Below are 23,213 nucleotides of genomic sequence, written 5' to 3' on the forward strand. Positions count from 1 at the left end.
TTGTACACTGACAAAAGATACCATTAGTCTGCCAATGCAGTTAACTATTTACAGTACTTTAAAAGCCCACACTCAGATTCAGAATTCCTCCAATAGTGAGCACCTCAGAAAGATTCTCACCTTTTGTAACATCCCCCATAAGATGGATTCATCAATATTACTAATTTGAACTGCTGACTTTAATATTCTTTTAATAGCTGAATTTTTTCATCACCTGTGCTTTCAAAAAAAGCCCAAAACAACCATGCACACCTCTACCCACCCCCTATCTTGCTTATAAAGGGATGAATCTCTCTTATTTCAAGCATATCCAAGCATATTTATGCTCAAAAAACTATTTTTCTCTGTATTACCCAATTTGACTTCTTTTACGTGTTAAAAAAAAAATCTTCGTTTTATTTAAAGTGTCTTATTTTTTCATCTATAGAAAGTGTTCTAATTACATGTTCTAATTACAATAGAACTGAATACACAACAATTATATTAGTAAATTATGGCAGTTTTATAAAAGGAAACAATATACAAAAATACCTTAAACAGCACAATTCACATCCACTGTCAACATGTTTGGGTTTTGTTTTGAAGGAAACGAGTTGTTTGACCTGATACTAAACCTGATTCTAAGAACATAAGAATGCAGGCCTTTGTGCTCTGTAAACATCAGCAATCAAATACTTTCCTTCACATATCCTCCTTATGTGTTTTTTAGCAATCTGATGTATTTTATATCCCATTTTCAGAAAAGGAAAATAGGTAGGAAGGCAGAGAGGAAATGTTTCCTTCCATGTTTGAACAAATTATCCATAGCAACATGCAGCCTTAGAGTTTTTAATTCTGCACAACATGAATTTCTGTAAAAGCAATATTCAGTCAGCAATTTTTTGGCTTTCTACAGATGCCATCATCCACTGCAAGAGTCATTATTCACCAATTCTATCCAGCATTTTTGATCACTGGATGCAAATGTGGTAAAAGAAAACTAATCTACCTCCTTTGTGTCACTTTCTCAGAATCCTAATTAGGAAGTGTTATTCTACTGTCACTGGAAACCAGTATTAACCATGCACTATTTCCTCCAGCAAAACACAAACAGAAGATGAATCATTTCTTTTCCTTCTCTCAAGCTCAATTTATTCTCCTATTCTTCATGCCTCTTACTAAGTCATTTGAAAAAAATTGCTTATACTTCCAAAAAAAAGTGCAGTTCCTCCAGTCTATATATATGCATCTGCAAAGTACTCACAATAGGTAAGCAATGCAGTGGAAGCTTTTTAAAGTATATGTATATATATTTTTTTTTATATATATATATATACACACATATATAGTTTTTATAATTCCAAATTTGGAAAAACTCCTCAAAAATAAACAAAGAAGAAATGTCCTGGCCTCCCCAAACAACTCAAAACAGAAAAAACCCCCATCCTATTACCTTCTGTGCAAAATGCCTGGTAAGATTTCCACTTCTTCTGACAAAATGAGCCCGTCTAAGTGTCTTTATATAAACTGGGCTGCATGGTTGAGAGCTGTAAGGGTTGAATTCCCCATTTTCACAGAAGTGTTGACCAGTGCACCAAAAGGGCTGAGCTTTCTCATGTTTGTCAATGGACCACAAAGTAGCTTGAGTGAAGAAGTGATGGAAGGATTCTGGGGAGTGGTCTGAGTCTGTTTTATCCATCACACGCCTAAGAAATATTTTTTCTCACACCACTTCAAAACTCAATCTGAACCAATGAAACCTGTGCCATTTCCTAACCCTCTTCACTTGTGTAGCATGTGTAGAAGGTATTTAGCTGTGTAAGAAAATCTCATTCTCTGGTCTACTCTTCTACTGTTTCCCAGACAAGACTGTGACATCCACTTTCTAAAGCTGCACTGTGTCTCTGGAGTGGGCTCACATCAACTGTAATAAAATGTCTGGCATTAAATTAATCTTAAATTTTTCATTTTGGAGGTCATTAGGGGTTTTTTCTATTTTTTGGATAGGGTTTTTTTTGTTTGCATTTTTTGCTGGGGGTGATTGTTCTTTTACAAGGTTATTTCTGCTGAATTTTTAATCCAGTGAGATGTAGAAAGGCTTTGTTGGGGTTTTGAGTTTAGTATGTGTGTGTGTATGTGGGTGTATGCACATAAACATTTTTTACTCCTCCAGCTTGGCTGGGGAAGCACAGATAACTCCCTTCAGTTTTCCTATACACAGGCATTTGCCACCCCTTGAGATTGCACTTGGGTATGTGACCTCATCAAAGGCTGCAAAGATGCAATTATGACATCTCAGAGACTCCAGCTCTTCTGGAAATCACGTGAAGTATTTTAGAGTATCTCAAGTGGCATTAGGCATCTAACATTTTGGCAACAGCAGTAAGCCTCCAAGATTTCTGAGTAAGAACTATAAATCCAGGAACGCTGCCAAGTACACAAATCTTGGATATTAGTACCATTAAGGAAGAAGCAGCACGTCCTTGGCTTAGGCAACTCTCTTCTTCTGTCTCTGATCCATACTTTGAGGGTTTTTTCCCTTTTCATATGAAGTCCTGGCCTCATTGTTATGGGCAGAATTCCATGCCCAGAGCAAACAGCATCAGTGCCTGGGAGCCTGCCTGCCAAATCCTGGCTGTCAGTGCATCCATTTGAGGATGTTCTACTCATTAGTACAGAAGCTTATGCAAACAGAAAAACCAAAGTTCTCAAATTCTCTTTTATGTACACTAAAAGTATTATCCCACCTGAAATGTACTGACAAACACCAAAACATTTAAAATAATACACTCAGAGATTTTCAAATATTTCCTATCAGCTGACATGACCATTACAAGCTTATAAAATCGTGTTGCACTTTAATAGCAAACATCTTTACAATCAGAATTAGAGAATTACTTCTAAACTATACACTCTGTGTTTATGCACTTACATGGTTCTTGAGCTAAAACTGCCCATAAAAGGTTTAATGCATTGGGCTGAAGGGGAGGTTCTACACTGAACAGTGATTATGAACAAAGAACAGCTTCTACATCAGGCAAGTCACTGCTGTACTCATCTAAAACCAAAACAATTTTGCAGGTCTCTAGGTTTTGAGTGGTTGGTACTGCAAAAGCAAATGATGAGGAAGTTCTATTTCCAGTTTTGGAAAGCTGTTAGGAAGGTTTTTTTCTGATGTAATGCATTTCATCTTGTATGTCTCTAGCCACAGGAGGACTTGCATCCCTGTAGGATGCATAGTTAATTATATTTTGGATACATGCAAGACTAACTGCTATGATACTTTTTTGGTAACTGTTTTGTACTTAAAAAAAATAATTTTATTTTTCACTGCTAGAGAACTTGTTTTAAAAGCTGCCTTTATTTTTCTTTACAAAATATCACACACCCATCTGTCATTTTATGTAGGTATTTTTCAGCACTGTCACAATAATTTCAAAGCAGACAAAATAATGTATAACTTTAGTTACCAGGAGTCCAACAAGATACTATTCACACTCAACATATTGATTTTCTAGCTTAAATAGTCAAAAATAGATTTTCTTGCATGACTATTAATTCTGTGTTGTGAGAAGATGTCAGGGGAAATATAAGTGAGGTTAGCATCATGTGTTCCCTGTGATCCCTGTGCCCAGAACACAGAAAATGAGATGAACAGTCTCAAATACTGCACATCCAGTATCTATGCCAATATCAGAGTCAAATATAATCTACAAGGTGTTTTGTCAAGGTATTAAGAGTCTACTTTAAAACCGAAATCCCAGTCAGCAAGTTGTACCTCATAAAGTCACTTTATTAATAGCCAATGTCAAAAGAGGATGACTACTCAAAAACTTGGTAAAAGGAGAGGCCAACCAGCTACAGGGCAACTATAGAGTTCAAAGCAGTGCTGGGGGGAAAAGGAAGGAAAAAACCCAATACTACAAACAAAACCCCATTTTTTAGGGGTACCTCCCCTAAAAAAAGTAACCAGCTAATCCTTTTGAAAACATTCCAAATAACACTATGAAGCAGTATTGCAGAAGGGTCTGGAGCACAAGTCCTGTGGCTGGAGCCAGGTGAGGGTCAGTCTCTTCTACCATGCCTCAGAGGAAATGGCTTAGGTTGCATCAGGGGAGGTTCAGATTAGATACCAGAAATATTTTCTGCACTGAAAGAGCAGTCAGGCATTGAAATAATGTCCAGGGAGATGATGGAGTCACCATCTCAGGAAGCTTCCAAGAAGCAACTCTATGTGGCACTTAGGGATAGGGGTGCTGGGCTGATTGGTGGACTAGATGACCTTGAAGGTCTCTTCTAACCTTAATGATTCTGTGAAGCAGTTACATACAAGAAACCTCTTAACCTTTAAAATATGAGCCTCATATTTTAAAAATATAAAGCAAATGTATAAATGTATACTAGTGAGGTTGGGGTGAGTTTTGGTTTTCGGTGTTTCTTTTTTTCTCACAGTATAAAATACATACTTGTCTTTTCCTGCAGCTTTTTTCTTTTAAAAGAAGAAAAAGCTTTTTTCTTTTAAAATAAAAGTCAGCATTTAAAATACATTTATACTGAAGCAAACCTGAAGCCCTGTCTAAAAATATCCATTCTTAATTCCTACGGCAGAACAGCCATGTGTTATGCACTTTTTCAAGGGTTTTCTCAAAGTAATTAGTGCATATGTTCTTTGAAAACAACATCTGACTTGTGTCAATCACACCTATAAGGAGGATTCTGAAACTTAGTCAAAAAAGGAAAGGTTGTGTTGGTGATGGACACCAGCATCACCTAAGTGCTGCAATGGAATGTCTTTCTCAGATGTGTTTTGACTGGTTCATAAAGAAACTCTTAAGTACAATTGTCAGATTTAATAAATCTGTGCTTGGAACAGCAATGCACGTGCCAAAACAGCAAAGTGGATTACAATAATTATGCAAAAAACCTGAGGGAACAGATATTCAATACTATTTATCTTTACAATGTAGGCTGTTTTGAGCATTTAGAGAACAGTCCATCCCTTTATTTAAACAACACAAAACAAACAAAACCAAACATGTCTTCAACACTGCCAAACAATTTCTTTTTAAGAGGAACCTCCTTCAATCTACCTTCCTTCTCCAGGATTTTCTACTGAAAGAAATATATATATTTTCTTATTGCAAAGGATGAGACCGTAGATTACTATTAAGGAACTTTGGTGTTTTGGCTGGAGAACTTTTGCTTTGAAAGAGCCTAGAAAGCTTCGGCACAAGAGCTGTCACTAAAGCAAGCATTAGAATGTTTCCATTTACATGTCCCTGATCTCCAGGTGTGGTTTAGAACAAGCACCATCTATTTGACTGCTTAATATTCAGCAGGAATCTGCCAGCCAGGTCTTGCATAAAGTAGGAACAAATGCTACTTTCTGCTCAGTGAAGTGAGCTCAGTTCTCACTTTAAGTTAAGAGATCCGTGACAGTGTTATCCCTGACAATATTCTCAGATCTCAAAAATTAAATATTTAAAGACTTAATGAAAGCTAATTACTGAACTGCAGAAAACTCAAATTCAGTTCAGCAAAACATTTGGTGTGGAAAAATAAACTACAGGAACAAGTCAGTGCTCTGTCAAAGTGCAATAGATGTGCTATTTATTCAGTCTGAGCTGTGGTCAGTATTTCCATTAAAAAACTTCTTCATCACAAATTTATTATGACAGTTACTAAGCAATTACCTCAAAATGACTTGGCAGACAAATTTTCCTTTAAATTCATAGAGCTCTTCTAATACTTAAAAGGAAAAAAGAAAAAGCCTGTTGCGTCTTTTCAGACAGAAGATTGCTATCAAAAGTGTATTTTCTACTCTTAATTCCCACCATCAGATGCATTTCCCCACCAGGTAAGTCTTGCAAATACTTGGTCCATTTTCCCTTTTCTGTGTTTCAATCTGCCAGTCACAGTTTTATTTTTGACTGCCTCAGTAAGCATCCTTGAAATATCAGGAAACTCCACTGCTCTACTAGACCTGCACTTGCCAAATTCTGCAGCTGCTGCTCAAGTTACACAGACAAACAAGTCCCCAAAAATTTGAAATTACAACACCTGTAAATCTAATTAGTTACTGAGTTCAGAAAGGTAAAATACTGTATTTTTGAGGACACTGTGGCAATAGAAGCTAAAAGTTATAATAAACTTTGAAATGGCTTACAATGATAGCTGAATAGGTAGCATATTTCAAACTTGTGAACTTCCTTTAAGGAAGCAACAGAATGCAAGATGTTTCCTTTCTTCTAAAACCAAAATACATTTCTTCAATAAATAAAACTAAGAGGACAAAACAACCAAGGAAAAACAAAAAACAACAACCCCCAAATTGTACAACCAAACAAAAACCAAACCAACACAAAAATCCCCAAAAAAACAAATCCTACAGCCCAATAAACCTCCACAAAAAACACACAACCATAAAACCTCCCAGAACAACAGCAAAGAAAACCAAACAAAAAACCCTCCAAAAATCACCATCCCACCCAAAAAAAAAAAACCAAAACAAACTCCCAAAAACAAAAGAAACCCCAAACCAAACAAAACAAGACCCTGAAAAGCCCCACTTCTTCGCCTCAAAAAAAATAAAACATATAATCCTCTACAGCTAAGACTATTCTTTAACACAGCAGGTGGACATAACTACCTTAGGCCTGGCTACAATTTTCCAAGGCACAACAATGACCATTATTTTCCCACCTTTTACACAGATAATTAGTACTTTCTCATTCCCCTAGCTCCCTTCAGCATTAAGCCAGCATGTATTAAAAAATGCATTTTTTCAACTGTTGGCACAGAAAAAATGTTTTGCCTTTAATCCAAGGAGGTGTGGCAGTTATGCTCCTCCACACATGCACCTGGGACAGCCAACCAGGGGAGTCTTTCAAAGCCTAGCAATCAACTGAGACAGTAATCTGACATCTCAAACAACCACCTTGGGTTTCACAGGTCAGACTAGTTTGGAACAACATAGTCACAAGGGAAAAATCTTCCCTGTTGTGCTAAGCCAAGGTGAAGATTTAGCCTTTGATTATGTACCAAGGTACACAAGTTGACTAATTGGATTCAGGACAGCAAAAATGTCTCCTTCACAAGAAAAACATTCAGTCAAATTGATTCAAAAAAACTTTGTTCTACCAGGCTATAGGTATTGGTCTAAAAAAAAAAAAACACATAAGGTGTGTGAAGTAAGGAGAAAAGGAATCCACTAACATAGCAATATTTAACTGGACATTAAATAAACCAAGTATTTTATAAATCTTGAATTACTATGTTGGCGAGACAGTAGCCAGCAAAGCAGCAAATGAGTCTCAAGAAAACTAAAGGATGACTAATCTCTACAGTGCTAATTGTACCTTGACTACCCTTAATTCATCTGACCAGTAGTTGAAAAGAAGTCACCTTTAGTCCCCCATCAAATCTCAGATATTTGTATTCTGAAAGCAAACACCCCCCTTTCTTTTTTGTTGCATTCTAATATTTTTTAAACAGGTCAACCTGGAATCTTAGCACAGTGACTTGTTTCAAGCTCTAAAGCTACATCTTAAAAAAATACTGCCCTTCAGAGTCCCCAGCTTTCAGCTCTGGGGACATCCTTTTATGCTCCAGCAAGATTTCTGATCTGGATAACCAAGGGACCAAGGCCACAGGGCAAAACACACTGTACAACAACCATGCTGTACAATTGCTCTGTAATTAGAAACAGACTAACCAAATACAAATAGGACCAAATTGGCTTCTTTTAAATTCTCTGCATCAGAGAAGCACTGGCTTTGCATTGCATTTTTCATAAAGGCTCTAGATTAAATGAAAAGGAAAATTTAAAAGCAAGACAAGATTTATCATAGTAAGAGAATTAGAGGGAAGACAGTAATGGTCACTCTTTCAGCTGAACTCCAAATGTCCTACACCATTTCACTTTAGGTTACAATGACAGCCTCAAATTCTACCTTAAAGCATTCTTGGCACAAGCAACTTCATATATGAGACCAGCAGCAAGTAATTACTAACCTTTCTACATTGACTGGCTTGTCAAATTTAAAGAGTATATAATCTCCAGCAACTGGTGTGACAGCCCAGAAAAAATCTTCCCCTACGTAGGTTTTTTCTAGCGTGTGCCCCTGGTAGACTTTTAAAGATGTCGAAACCTCTGCAGGTGGATTCACGTGGATTTTGTGCAGTAATGGTTTCAGGAAGTCTTTATCCTAATTGAAAGACAGACAAACATCATGCTGGTCAGACAACATTGTTTATTATGATCCTTTCCCAAGTGGTTACACTTAAAACAAATATTGGCATAAAATGGAAAATTAATGCATTACTCATTTTGGGTGCATCAGATCTTGTACTGCTCAATAATATGGACATTCCATTAAAGTAAAAAAAAAATAGAAAAAATCCACATAAATATGCTGGACCGGCACTTCTACATTATAGTAGCAACCAGTCTGTATCAGATTTAATTCCAGTTGGAGCAGTATACATCATGCTCAAAAATGCAAGGCAACAAGAGAAGACTCTTTTTCTCCACAATGTTTTTCATTTAATCAGCCTGCTCTGTAAAGGAAGGGAAATGTTTTCTACTAACTGTGAGTTTCTGGATCTTCCCTGCTAGAGAAGAGTGGAGGCCAACATGCTGGAAAAGAGAAGGCCTGAAGCGTATCCGTAGGTTAGATTTCTGTCGATCACAATGTTTCTGAAAAGGCGGGGGAAAAGGTAACGGTGGGATAAAAAACAAAAACAAAACAACACGTTAGTAAAAACCAACACAAGGTAAGAACCTAGGCCTATTTATGCAGTTTTTCTTGTTTTCATTCCCGAAATCTATCAAGACTGCTGTGCAAATGTAATACTGTTCAAGGTCCTTGCACAGAACCTGTTTATTCAGCAAGGGAATCTCTTGAGAAATAGAGGACCAAAATATGAAGTTCATTCCCCATTTGTAACTTTCTCCAAGACTTCTACCCAAGCAGTGACATTCTGCAGAGCTTCTCCAGTGGTTACAGTATAAGTTTATTTTAGGTCTGTTACACATAGAATCTTACTAGACTTTTGCTTTTTATCCTGCTGCATCCAAAATCTGAAGCAATAACAGCTATGATGGTCCTGAGAACTGTCCCTCTGAAGTTCTTTTTGAGATAATAATCATGGCAGGAAGAAAGACTCTTCCAGAGCATGCAGTAACTATAAAGTATACTATGCTGGCTTCCAGCTCACAAAAATTAACTCATTCATCATCATAGAAACATTTTAGAAGCTTTATAATAAAAAAAAAACTTACAGCATCTTTCTCAGGGTTACACACTTTCACCCAGAGGATATGGTCCAGGAGCCAATCAATAGGTTTCTCTTTATAAAACATAAATATGAACTCTACAATAAGAGTGATATCTGGAGACTGGAACATTTTACCTGTGGGTGACATTAAGAATAGCTGGAGTTACTTTAGATTAGAGATAACACTTTCTTTTGAAATAAATGAGATAGCAGATATAATATTTGTGCCAAGACAAGAAATATTAGCACTGAACAACTTGAAATTTCAATGTTATTAGAAGCTCCATACCTTTCAACTAAATAAAACAGCTATTCAAACAATAACTTGTCATATATCTTGGTGCTATCAAAAAATTCACTGTATATTCTATGTATACACTGAAAGTCTCCTTAAGAATAGAAATTGTCAGTTTTTAAAATTAAGAGAAAGAAGAGTTATGGATTGGCATCTATTGTTGCCCATGTCACCAGTAAGTTCAAGCACCTGATGTGAGGGGTATTGCAAGTGTTATCTGCCCAGTCACACAGTTTCAGCTACTGCAGGTACAGAAAGCAGAGATGCAACATCTACCACTAACTCAGAACCTCCCAGGCAGGAAATAAAAAGGAAAGAAGGAAGGTTCCAGAACATAACCAGAGACAATGCAACTCAAAAAGAGACATCCCCCAGCAACCAGAGTATTTTTCTGCAGTGCACAGGCCATCAGCAGGACTTCTGGGTGGCACTGTGCAAAAGGATTCTTGGGAATCCTGAAGACTGGGAGGCTTAAAGGGGCCTTTGCAAAAGAAGGAAACTTACAGTTGATAAAGAAAGTCTATCTAATATCAATATGAGCAATCACCTACATGGTTGTGGAACACACTCCTCTGGCAGTAGAGGTGTCTGAAGAGAAAGGCGGCCGATACACAGGGCTACTGTGTCAATCTGAATGCAGCACTTGGAGAAGGTGCCTTGCATGAAAACACTGCTACAGGAGCATCACAACTGGCAGTGGGGCAGTCCAAGGCTGACAAGTGCACTGAAGCATTGGAACAGGCTGCTGAGGGGAATGCTTAAGGCAACATCCCTGGAGGTATTTAAAAGATGTATAGATGTGGCACCTGAGGACATGGTTTAGTGTAGATTTGGCAGTGCTGAGTTAGTGTTTTGTCTCAATGGTCTTTTCCAAAAAAAATGATACTATGACCACATGCCAGCTAAAATCCCAAAGGCAGCTCCTGATTTCAAGGCAGATTCAGAAAACATCACCAGGTCTGCAGATGAAGTCTGAAGTCTTTGCTAGGTTTCAACAGAGAAAGCAAGGAAGAAAGACTTCATGTAACAATGGATCTCTCAGGAAGACATCTGCTGAAGGGATTCAGTTCTGCAGATGTTGCTGAGATGTGGGCAGTGCTGGGCTGAACAGGGATGGGCTGTTGGGACACGTGTGCACCAATGGATCAGAGTCCAGCAGAAGCTCTATTCCAATGCAAGTCCTCTGTCTATCCACATTTCAGAGTCCTGTACAACACACTGACACAGAGCACTCGGGCATGGGAAATGTTTTGAGGGTTTTTTCCACTTGTGAAGAGGCCTCCATAGACTTTCTAAATAACAAGTTCCCCAAGTGGGAGAATTTCTAATATTTTCTCTACTCTTAGGAAAACCAGCAGGAGTAGACATTAAGAGGAGATCACTGGCAGAGCCTTGCCCCTTTCAGAAAGCAGGTGCCTGATGCAATCTCTTTCCTTTATGACTTGTGCAAAATTGCATCAGAACAAAACCAATGCAAGAATACTCAATGGAAACTCTGAGAGCAGTCTGGAGGTGTCTGAGTTAGACTACATCATCATGCCATAAAACAAATATGGAAGAAACCTCTGACTAAAGCACCAATTATTTCACCTGTTAGAATGATGCTATACTCATTATAGTAGACAATTTACACACTGGGGTGGAAAAGTAAATGTGATAAAACAATAACTGATTTATTAACAATAACATTGCTATATCAACGTTGTCCCTTACAGAAACTTTTCACCCAGCCCTTTACAAAGCAAAATATTGTCATCACTTTTAAGTTGCTGCTGTAATGAGGTCCTCAAATAGGTATCTCCACATGAAAATACTCTGTAACTAAAATCTGAAGCTTCCACTACACAAGGGACAACACTTACTAAACTAGGGACAATTGCAAAGCTTTATTCTTAAAAGACATCAAAAAGATGTTATTATTTTTATTAGTACATTGTTTGGCATTATTTGTGGAAGTAAATATTTAAAAATGGGTAGGAAACAATCATATGATTAGTTAAATGTTGTGTAAAATAGTCATGCAGAATAACAGCTTTCAGCTTGTCACACTTCCAACTAAACAGACCCCAATTTTGCTGGTGATTCATCTCTGCCTATTGCTTCCAAAGGCATAGGGCAAGAGAGGAGAAAAATATTGTAAGCCCTGATAAAACACCAGCTAAAAAATGGAACTAATGAGATGTTTCTGGGATTTTTACAGGTCTGAAACCATAATTTCTAGGTGACAGCTGCTGAGGCAGTCTGTCAGTCACATCTGTTTCCATACAAAGTGCACCTTTCCATGTGTTGTCAGAGAGATGCACAATATGATGAGAGTCAGAAGACAGAAATATTGCCCTAATCTCAATGCCTCTTCCAGGATCTATAAACAGCCATGATGCTCTAGAATCCTTTTATTCTTCTACTCAAGGACAGAGCAGAAGAATCACACTGACTTTTTTTTCCTTTGACTAGCTCATCTTCTGAAGAACATAAGGATTACTGCCTTGTCCTCACCCACAGACCATGTCACTGAGAACTTGGCATGAAGGAACAGGATGCTACAATTAAGTAAACTGAGAACAAGACTGAAGATATGAGTAGGAATTTACTCTTATCCCTAATTTAAGTTATCCTAATTTTACATAAAATAGAAACAGGATATCAATGCATTATTTACCCCCATATGGCAAACTTGTCTAGGCTCAGAGGCAGTTTCCTCTAGGCTGGCAGTCTACTGTCCACCATGAGTCAACCACCCCAGACTTGGGGGGCAATCTAATTGCCATGGTTATTTCACAGGGCACAGCAGGAAAAAACACAGCAAACAAAGCCCAACCAACCACAAAAAACCAAACCAACCAACCAAGCCACTCTGACACATCCAACTGCAGCTAGTCAGAATAAGAGAGGTGAGCCAGCTGTACCTGCACTGGCATCTTTAGATCAAGCAGCCTCTTTGCCTTACACTCACATCACTGTGAGTGTAACACTCACACCATGGAAGTGTTCAACAGTGAACACAAAGTCTTCTCGTGTTAATTCCTAATGAACACTGGAGCAAAGATGAACAGGAAACACCCTGATCCCAAGACAAGCCCTTGTCTTCCTTCAGTAACCAAGGACAGACATCCCCATATCACTATCTGAAATGCTGTCACACACAGCTTGGCACAGCTTGGCCCCAGCCCCTTGTCCCTCTGCATAACATCACCTCACTCATCTGTCATTTCTGTCTCAGGACACCACCTGCACAGCAGTTCTGCCATGGATCCATGTCTCCTTTTTTCCATCAAAACAGTCTCTCTACAGCAGCTCAAAACCAGAGCTCTGCAGTGAAGTCTCTGGTTAAACGGGCCTTCAAAGCTCTGGATCCCTGACTGGGCACACCTAGTCCTTGTAATGAAAACCTACCCAGTACAACTCCTACTGCAGAGATCCAACACTCAGCCCCTCTGGATCCAAATCAACCAAGCCCTTGCCTAGATTCTCCTAACCAAGAGCAGCAGAGCAGCACCAGCCTGGCTTCCCTAGGGCACAGCCACAGCCCAAGAACAAGCAGCAACATTTGCTGAGGTCCTTCTATCCTGCAGCTCCCATGAGGAAAGTGCTGTGAGCCTCAGAACCACTGAGACACCACCAACATCCAACCTAGGGATTGCCCACTGGCCATCCCTAATATGCAGCCAGAAATCATCAAGCCAAAGGGACCTAAGCAAAACACTGCAGTGAACACACACTGCCTCAAACTGCAAACTCTGAGAAAGAATGAAGCAATGGCTCATCCTGCACCATGTAAATGCACTTGGTACAGTGCATGGGAACAGTCATAAATCCAGAACACTCTGCTGACAAAACTTCAGAGCTTTTGGATTCTGGGCACATGCAACCTATCATTGTGAGGAAAACTTCAAAATCTGAAAGAACTAAGAGACAAAGGTAAAAGTTTGCTCCATAAAACCCTAAAGATACAAAATGTCGACCTTCTCAAATTTATTTATCTATATTGATAAAAACGACAATCAAGACTGAAAAAAAAAAAAAAAAACAAACAAACCTGTGGAACACTTTCTGTATTTTCTGTGTCCTGACAAGACTTCTATTCATTTTTCAGTCCTTTTAAAGGCCATCCTTAGTGAACTATTCTGGCCATCTCAGTATTTTGCTGGCAAATACAAGGCACATACTAAATGAAACACTTTGTTTTCTAGTTCTCTGAACTGCCAATATCTAAATCATTTTAATTCTTCCACATGAGCATCACAAATATTGAGTCTACACCAACAATAATTTTACACCTGCAAGCACATATTCTAGCCATAGCTGATGTTTTCAATGCTTTCCCTGGTAATGATATGCAAATTGCTGGCATTAAAACCAGAATCTCTTTGAAGTTATTTAAAGCTCAAATGTTTGACTTGCTCTACTCTCTCCCAAACTTCAACTATGTGCACAGCTTGAGCAAAACTGCAATCAGAACAACTTAAAATAATCAAAACAATAGGCCTTAAAACATCAGGACACAACAAGACTCAGAGGAATTGCACAAGACAACCAAAAGGCCATTTCAGACCACTGCATGAAATGTTTGTGACAGCTGGCATTATAGGTACAGTGCAAGGATTGCAGTTCCTCTGAAAAACACTTCAGCTCACAGGCAGTTGGAAGACAAATCATTATTCCTCATAAAAAGCCAGTAGGACTTTCCTACATTATGTCACAGGTCTCATAGTGCAAACAAGAATCCAGAAGAGTAAAAGATACATCTCCTTCCCCAGAGCTTCTTAAGGAAACAGCATACATCTCACCCATTATTTATTAGATACTTGACAGCACTTAAGACTATGCTTTCAGGATTAAAAAAAACCAAAGGAAGCAACGTCTGTTCTGTAGCAGAGGTGACAGAATTCTATAATCCTGCTGTCAGCCTAAATAGCTACATTTGCCACTTCCTCGTGTAGCACTTGCATAAATTAGATTTTCAGTTCAGAAATACACTATGACAAAAAATCCCACATTTTTACCTCGCAATCTTGCAAGCCAAACAAGGTTTCCAACAGCTAACAGTGAATCAACCACACCTCTCTTTTTGAGAGATTATTTCTAAATCAGTAGCATCTAGACAACAGTTGCCCAGAGAAGCTGTGGATAATCCATCCCTGGAAGTGTTCAAAGCCAGGCCGGATGGAGCTCTGAGCAACTTGGGCTAGGGACAGGCGTCCTTGTCCTTGGCAGGGGGGTTGGAACTGGATGACTTCAAGGTCCTTTCCACACCAGGCCATTCTATGATTCTGTGAACTCAGTGCTCTACATTATTTCTTGGACATCTACACATAAAACTGATCCCCAGTTACAAACTACTGTTGCTCTTCCCAAAGGTGTCTGCATTACCAAATTGCCACAGTATCAGGCTGCATCAAGATCCATAAAGGGATGGAGCAGAGATGAGAAAAATCTACATTACTTGCATAAAATTTCCAAGCAATATATGATTATAGCACACCAATGTGTACCAGAGCCAAAAGTTTTAGATACTCCTATGAATACTAATTTTCCTCTCAAAGCTTAAAAACATAATAAGTAGCTATATTGGAAGAAGAAAAAAAAATCTAACTTAATTTTCTGAGTAGAAAAGCAACATTAAGATCTGTAGCCATAGCTAAATGCATCTGAAATTCTACTGATATCATCCAGTTAAAAGGAGGCAAACAAATATGATACAAGGAACAAAGAACAGGGATGCAAGCAGCAGGAGCTAACAACTAAATTTAACTACAGCTACTTTCAGAGCCCACACTGCCTAGAAGTATACAGACAGTGTAGAAAAACAAGATATTTTTAAAGAGTTGTGCTTTTCATTAAGCCAAGTCTCAGTATTAAGAACTATCTACCTACTCCACCAGGCTTAAACACTGTGCTCTCTAAAGCAGAGAATAGAATGGTGGGGTGGGGGCTGAAATACACAAATACAAAGCAAGTTAAGTGACCTGAAATACAACTGCATGGGGTATACAGCACACATCCTAAAGTGTAAGTTGGTTTTATGCACATTTGGTTTTATGCACATTTGGTGTGTCATTCTTGCAGAGTGGCAATTTGTAAGTGAGCACATTCTACTACTAAATCAGGCAAATGTAGAATAGATGTAAATTCTATAGCCCAGGGACTCCACAGAGAATTTACACTTAAAGTGCAATTAGACTGGAGCTAAAACTCAAATTGTGGGCTTAGTCTGGGTAACTGCTTTACTGCTTAACAGTAGAAACAAAATCTTATCAAATGCTGTATTCAAGCAGTCTCTGCTAACACAAAACAGAATGTTGCAAGGAGTTCCCCAATCAAGGAGAAGTTTATTTAGGGCAAGATGTCAGTAAACTACTTAACTTATTTTTCCATGCTAGGCAGCATAATTTCCTATTTCTCCCACCTCTAAGGCCACAGAATCAATTCCATAATTATTTCATCAGCAGTGTATCTCTGATGGGAGACCAAAGCAGTTAGGTGATGGCCAGGTGTATCAGGAGACTTCACTCTGCCCATTTCCTTTCCTCCTCCCCACTGTTTCTGTAGGTTAAACAGGCAGGCAAGTGTGCAAAGTCTGCATTCTGCACCCTAACATGGCATGTAGGAGGGATAATTTCTGTTTTCCTTTCTACTCCAGGAACCTCTGAGACTCCCAAAGTCAGGGAACTATTGCCCACCTGATGCTGAGCTGGAAACAGGACAGCACATATTCAAGTAGTGCCAACATGCTCAGTTCTCAATAAAACCATTATGGGTCACTGAGCTAAAAATGAAGCCATTCTCTGGCAAGTAGACCCAAAGGAAAGAGAACAACAAGAATTTCCAAGAGAATGACAGAACTCAGGGCTGCATTTTTATCTGTTACACATAGGATTTTCTTTCTGTTCTGAACTTAACTTACAGCCTCCATATTGGAACCATTTGTGTTGGCCACAGGAATCTCCAAAGTCTGCCCCAGCTTTTGATTTTTCCTTGAATATCTCCAGCTTGCTGCTTTTAAAAAGATCATGACACATCCGTGTAGTAATGAAATAATCTTTTGATTTGTAAAATCCCTTCCAAACTTCTCTATCATTGCTTTTCTGTCAAGTCTAGTGTCTCTCCATGAAAAGATGTTAGTGTAAGAGCAAAGAACCATAATTTCCAGTGCACCCTGACATCTGACCCACAACCCAAGATCCTGCATTACCTCCTCTCATTGTTGCTAATTGCAAATGACAGACTGACTGCATCTAGGAAGGAACAGATTGTTGTAACTTCTCCTTCATGAAGCAGAAAGATGGAGCTAGAACAGGCTTTGCAACAAACTGATGCCTGCTAATTCTTGGAAATTTGGCACAAACAGCAAGTTATTTTAGGTGGAGTTAATTTTCATGGTTTTTCTTTCTTTCAGTCAGTTATGCTTTAATTACATTTTCGTTTTAACAGCAGCTAAATTAAAAATAAATCATGCCTTGCAGTTTGCTTGTTAGTATTTTTATAAATTAACTTTTGGTCATAAAAATTCCCTCTTTTCCAACAGTTTGAGTATGCCTCCATCATACAAAAGTATATGAAACAAATGAGGGCAAAAGCAACAACCATGAGCTAAACCAGAGTTCCAAAAAAAAGGCAATGAATTTCTACTTCTTGGTCTATTTCCAGCACAAAGAAGATTGCTTTGAAGTCAGATCACTATTAATTCACATTCTGAGTACAAATGTATTCTTTCAAACTGCAAAAGTGAACATTTTCTTACCAATGAAACCCAGCTGAGAAAATTCTAGAATCATCCAATCTTCAGAAGCAAGCTGAAGTGCAAAATTTTTTATTGTGCTGAAATAATTCTGCTTGACAACAATGTCATCTTCAAGCTAGAGGAAGGTAGAAGCAATATCAACATTAAAAAAAAGCACTAGCAAAGCAATAGAAAAAAGTACAGCTAGGAAATACTGACTTATAATAGATTGCTAACACACAGCCATGCATTTCTAATGCTAGCACTGATATAAAACATAGATGCCATTGCCTGGAATAACTATTGAAGGGATCAGTCTGTCTATTTGTGGAGAACTAATACAGAATCCTTGTTGAAAAGTAATACAGAAACCAGTAAGAATCTACAAACATATCTCGACTTCTTCCTTTAGAACATTGCTTTTCCAGCTTCTTTCTTCAAAGGAAAAACATCCATGAAATAAAGTTGGTCTAAGTGGCATCACCAGAACAAGTTTAATATCTGTATTATCTGCTTACTCACAAAAGTAAGAGCACTGAAAGAGTTCCTCCTCTGAGACAAGAGGCTCAGAGACACAATATCTGCAGTCCATAACCACCTAGTCCAGGCTGCAGAGCTGCCAACATGGGGTGCTACATCCCTTTAATTCACAGTAGGCGCTGTAAGGCCATTGCTGCATTAAGGATCCTGCCTCTCCTGTCCTTTCCCACAGTGCTGTCATGTCCTCCCCCTCGTGCTGGCACTAATATTTGTGCAACTTCTCAGTATCAAACCAGACTGTCACATGCTGTTGGCTCTGCAGCTTCCCAGAGAGCTGAGACTCCAACAGCGCTCAGAGAGGAGTCAGCAGAGCTTTGTGAAAACTAGATGAGATGTGTGGGACTTTACACCCCAAGGACACAGGCACAACATCTAAATAAAGATCATCAGTGCAGTTACTAAATCTGCAATACCTGTAGGTAAGATTTCTACTTCAAAGCAGAAACACAGGATAGGAACAATTCTGAGCTAAAGGGAAGAGCTACTTAACTCTGTTGTTAGAAACCTCTTAAAAAAAAATTCCATGTCTACACAGAACAGTCATATTATAGTGACATTGCACTTTCAAAAGAAAATAAAAATAGATTTTAGCCTCATTCATTCCCACTAAAAACTATGCTGGCTTCCTTTTTTTTTTTTTGCCTAGGCAACTTAACAATAATTCATTCCAGGGACAAGGAAAAAACAGTTAAGCTGCTTGGATTCCTTCACTTTTTCTTGCTAGGTCTCTTATGAGAAGTGACATAGGATAAATTACTTTCTACTTCAGAGACGGTGAGACAGTATCCTGCTCAAATTACTTTCCCATATACCATAACCACCATACTTAATGCCCTCTTTAAATGATGGGATCAAGCTCTCTGTTCTGTGTAGGTCCTTCTGATGAGTCCAACAACATAATTTCCTGAGACTCATTTGAAAACTTGTCTCAAAATAAAGAAGAAAAATTTACCTGAATATAATAAACCCCTTTTTTCTGGGCATACATCATAAGAAAACAATAATCCAAGTTTTGTTTTGTTCTCCATCTGAAATTAAATTGAAAGCTTAAGGTTTATGAAAAACTGTTATTTCAATACAAGCTGGCAATATAAAGTAAATTTCATTGTGAAGAATGACACATATTAGTGAAATGTTAGGACAGCTGCTTTTGGCATTGTTCCCTCAGGAAATCCACTGTCTGAAAGGAAAAGGAACAAAGCTTTCACCTTATGCTTTAATACAGACATCAAACCGGTTTAATTTGAACCTTTGTCACAATTACCTGACATTTCACTAAAAACACATGTGCATTTAAAATGGTAATTCAACAAGTACTACTGGGTTTTACCCTGTATTTCATGAAGAAAACCATCAAATGAAAGAGTCCACATACAGGAATAAAAGTATATCAAAAGTCTCAGTTGTCCTCTCATATTTAAACACTAAATGGATTCAACCAAGCATAGGCTCTGATCATGCACAGAGCAGCATGTAGCTAAGACTGAGATGGATTCATAGAGCACTTTTAGCATCCCCACACTTGCAAGAATTACAGTAAGAAAACATTTCAAGAATTCACATCCCACTTGCCATTTTATAAACAACCAAAGTGTGGGTGTGGGAGGAGATGGGAAAAGATCTGGGAGAATAAACTTACCTCACTCTCTCTTTTGAGTCTCCAAATGTTTCTTTCAAGTTTGACAAGTCAGGATAGTATGTTGCAGGAGGGGCTATTACTTCCACCAAGCCAGAATTGATCTCTGTAGAAAACCTGTCAATGGAAACATCCTGAAGTCACAGGAGAGATCCTGAGTCCTGTAGTTCCTGCTCGCTGTCTGTTGGAGCAGTTGCAGCATCTGGGTATGAGGACTTGCTCAAATGAGCCATATAGAAGAACAGCAGTATAGAAAAAAGCATTGTTTTCCTTAGCATGTCCTTCAGAGCTCTATCACCTTCTGCCAGTCAGAATTAAACTACATTCTAAACATTTTTTTGTGCTTTTTCAGAAACTAGTGATTTTTTTCCTACAGTTCTCTTTGAACATAGAGAATACAAGGCCCTAACACAGATGTCACAAATTTCCTTCATGTTTAAACAATCCCATCTGTTTATGGTGCATCAAAGAATTTAATCCCACTTACTGTTTTACAGTTTAACCTACTGAATCACTGCCTCTTAATTTGTCTTACTTTTTTTGTTCAGAAGTCCAAAGCTCCACAAAACAAAAAGGCATGACCTCTTCTTTCCAGAATATTTTTAATTGCTTCTTACAACCTGATTTATTTTATCACGAATAAACTAAGAAATACCAAATTAAAACTACAACTTACTCTCTTTCCAGGCTTGCAACAACACTGTTAACATAATCAAGATCAGTCTGGGGAAAAACAAACAAACAAACAAACAAACAAACAAACAAAGAATAGATTAATTGATAGTTCTAGAGTTACATGTCAAAAGAACAAGTGAAATAAACATTGCAGGTGGCTGTCCTTGAAAATCACTTTCATTTGTAAGATATTGGAGCAATAAAAGAACACAATACACATGTAGCTATGTCTTACCTCTAATGTGAGAATTTTTTTGTAAACAGAGGGGAATAATTATCTTATACCTGCACTTAACAGAAAAGTGTTAGAACTCATGCCCTTGATGACAAAATGATCGCTGTTTGTGTAGGAAGAACTTGATATTATTATTATTATTATTATTATTATTCAATCACAATAATATATAAGAAAATATTACCAAAGAACTCTTTCTGGAAAACAGAGCATTGAACACACACACACACACTCACTTATCTTTCAAAAGTACACCTCCTTTGTTTTGCATTTAAGGCAAATGCCCCAACCACAGAGAGCAGTGAGCCTGCTGTCTTTCTGACCAGGGTTGCTTTTTTGCATCAGAGACTAAATCTGAGGGACAACCAATCCCATCAATCACTCACTGCTCATAGATGCAACAATTACTCTAAAAATTACTTGTTGGTGAAAATACAAATTGTGACATTCTGGAAAAGTCTAGATCATCTAAATTCCCAGCACTGGGCAATTATTCAACCTGGCTGTACACATGCATTCCAAGAAAAGAGAATTTGTGAACTCATAAATGTGACTGAAAACCCTCGTCTTTGTTACACTTACTAATCTAATGATTTGACATATTGTTTAAATTTTTGAAAAAAATAGTCTATAAATCAACCCAGATTCTGGCTCATGAGGATTCTGGAGAAAGAATTGTCTTTGAAATACCAGAAACAAAAGAACAGTTCAAATTTTTTCTGATGAATTTGTAACACAGGATATCATTAAAGGATTATACATAGAGAATAAATCCCTCCCAAGCCTTTCTATAGAACTGTTAATCTTGTTTGATAAAGGTGCTCACCCTTTGATCTTAAAAAACCACCATTTCTATTTTTTAAAGATTTATTTTTATGAAATCAAACATAATGCCAGTGACGCATGCTTTTCAAAAAGGATAACAACAGCAGTGGATTTCTTCCAAAAGCAGATTTTAAATACCACAAGAACATGTGAGGAGAAAGTATTTCTTGTAATTTTGTCGTAGGTATTTTCTTCTAAGTGCTATGCCTAGGGCAGAGGTTTTAGTAAGCTGGTAAGGTGCTCACAATTTAAAAGTCATCTTGCACTGTGTTCCACACAAGGAGACTCACAAGTCCATAAGGACCTTTACATATCACTGTTTAAATACCTCTATGGGTTGTTTATACACATTTAATTAATAGAATGGAGTTACACATAAATTCTTCTGTTTTGTATAACAGTTGCAAATCACAGTAACCTAGTGACTACCTAACAATAATTTTAATATAACCATCTTTATTGAAGCATTTCTTTTTCTCTCTTTTCAAAGTCTTTTAAGCACTAAAAATACAGAAGCTGCAGTTCAAACTTCCTGTGAAAAGACAATAATTTGCATTTCAGTTGGCATGCCAAATTTCAATTACTCAGTCTAGCATAAAGAACTCCAACACATGTAATACAGTCCATACTGAAACTACATAGAAAAATATAGGATTTATATATATCTACACACACACACACTCAGCAGAAACACAGCTAGTTTCTATTCAGTTTTCCAGAGATTAAAATAAATGCCAAACTTCAAGCCAACTGGAATCATATATTTGATCACAAGTCTGTGCCTTAGTGCACACCTCCTTAGCAGGAACATAGTTTTGACCTATTTTCCAGACTACCATGAAACCTTGCTACTGCTTGTAAAACCTTACACTCTTGTACAGAAAACATCACAATCAGAAGAAAAAAAAGTCTTGAATAAGAGAGTTTGTGTGCTTCACACAAAAGGCTGGCAGTTCCCCCTGTCAGAGCTGCAATCACAATAGGATCACATCAAAAAGATGCAGCTTGAAGTCTTCCAACCTCATATGGTAATCTTGGCTGTCACAAAAAGTCAAGAAGGTCTGGTCTAGCTCCTATAAACATGAGATACAGAAAATACCACTGCAGGCTTAGTAGACAACTTTTCCTTCTCAATCAGCAATCACTGTATCACTGTAGTGCAAAAGCACATGACACTTTTAGAAAGAAAAAGAATACATAGATGAGAAGAGTTGATGTCATTTTTCACATGATGAAATGCATTAAAACACTGTATTCTGCCATCATTTTAAAATAAGCAGTTGTATTTCTATCTACCAGCTCCATACAAGATTCAGAACCAGGATTTCAACACAAAACATCTTTCTACATCAGAACTTCAAGAGACAATTGAGTCCTCTTACTGCCCAGTCTGACACCAAGTAGCATCTTCAGGACATGTCCCAAGAAGGTGGCACTTTGATGTTAATTTATACAACATCATGAAATGAGAATACACAACAAATTTGATAGGCTGTCACTATACCCAAGGGAAGAGCTAAGTAGACAGAAGACTTTGCAGGGTTGCAATGGAAGGAAATCTGGAATAGCTAAATTAAATCTAAGGATCTTTCAAGCAGTATCAGTAAATTCAATCAGCAACTTAAAAGCAACAGAAAAAAAATCCATTATTAATCAAAATCTATTCCCCATTTTCAAGGAATGAAGTGTTTACTGCCTTGACAAAATAAGATACAAGATACTCTTTATCAACCTGAAGGACACAAGACTGCTCATCTCCAATAATCTTAAACAGGACAAGACAAATCCAGACTTATAAAAAGAAGCCACCAAGAAAAAAAATGTGTAACTGTTCTTTAGGCTTCCAGCGAAAATCATCTGGTTGACTTTGGAGTAAACCTGATGAACTTAAAATCTGTTTCATGGCATCAGTGCTGCTTGTAAATATTGAAGTGAAATGTTGTTGGTGATCACAACAATACAGCTAAGAATGCTTTTGTCTACCAAATCCAAAGGTATTACTAAAACTATCGTTTTTTTCTTACTAAAA

General features: G+C 37.8%; 1 protein-coding gene across 2 annotated transcripts in view; it reads right to left on the minus strand.

The window, feature by feature from the left end:
- The window catches only part of MGAT4A (alpha-1,3-mannosyl-glycoprotein 4-beta-N-acetylglucosaminyltransferase A), a 72,289-nt gene that overhangs the window by 8,151 nt on the left and 40,925 nt on the right, over window positions 1-23,213 (minus strand). For both annotated transcript variants that reach the window (XM_059466084.1, XM_059466085.1), the window contains exons 6-12: window positions 20,126-20,172; window positions 19,453-19,566; window positions 18,766-18,841; window positions 17,295-17,409; window positions 9,263-9,393; window positions 8,570-8,677; window positions 7,993-8,186 (exon numbers count right to left, since the gene is read on the minus strand). In XM_059466084.1, the coding sequence (XP_059322067.1) occupies window positions 7,993-8,186; window positions 8,570-8,677; window positions 9,263-9,393; window positions 17,295-17,409; window positions 18,766-18,841; window positions 19,453-19,566; window positions 20,126-20,172 (785 nt within the window). The remainder of the gene's footprint in view (window positions 1-7,992; window positions 8,187-8,569; window positions 8,678-9,262; window positions 9,394-17,294; window positions 17,410-18,765; window positions 18,842-19,452; window positions 19,567-20,125; window positions 20,173-23,213) is intronic.

This window comes from Ammospiza nelsoni, chromosome 2, assembly GCF_027579445.1.
Source record: "Ammospiza nelsoni isolate bAmmNel1 chromosome 2, bAmmNel1.pri, whole genome shotgun sequence".
Classification (NCBI taxonomy): Eukaryota; Metazoa; Chordata; class Aves; order Passeriformes; family Passerellidae; genus Ammospiza; species Ammospiza nelsoni.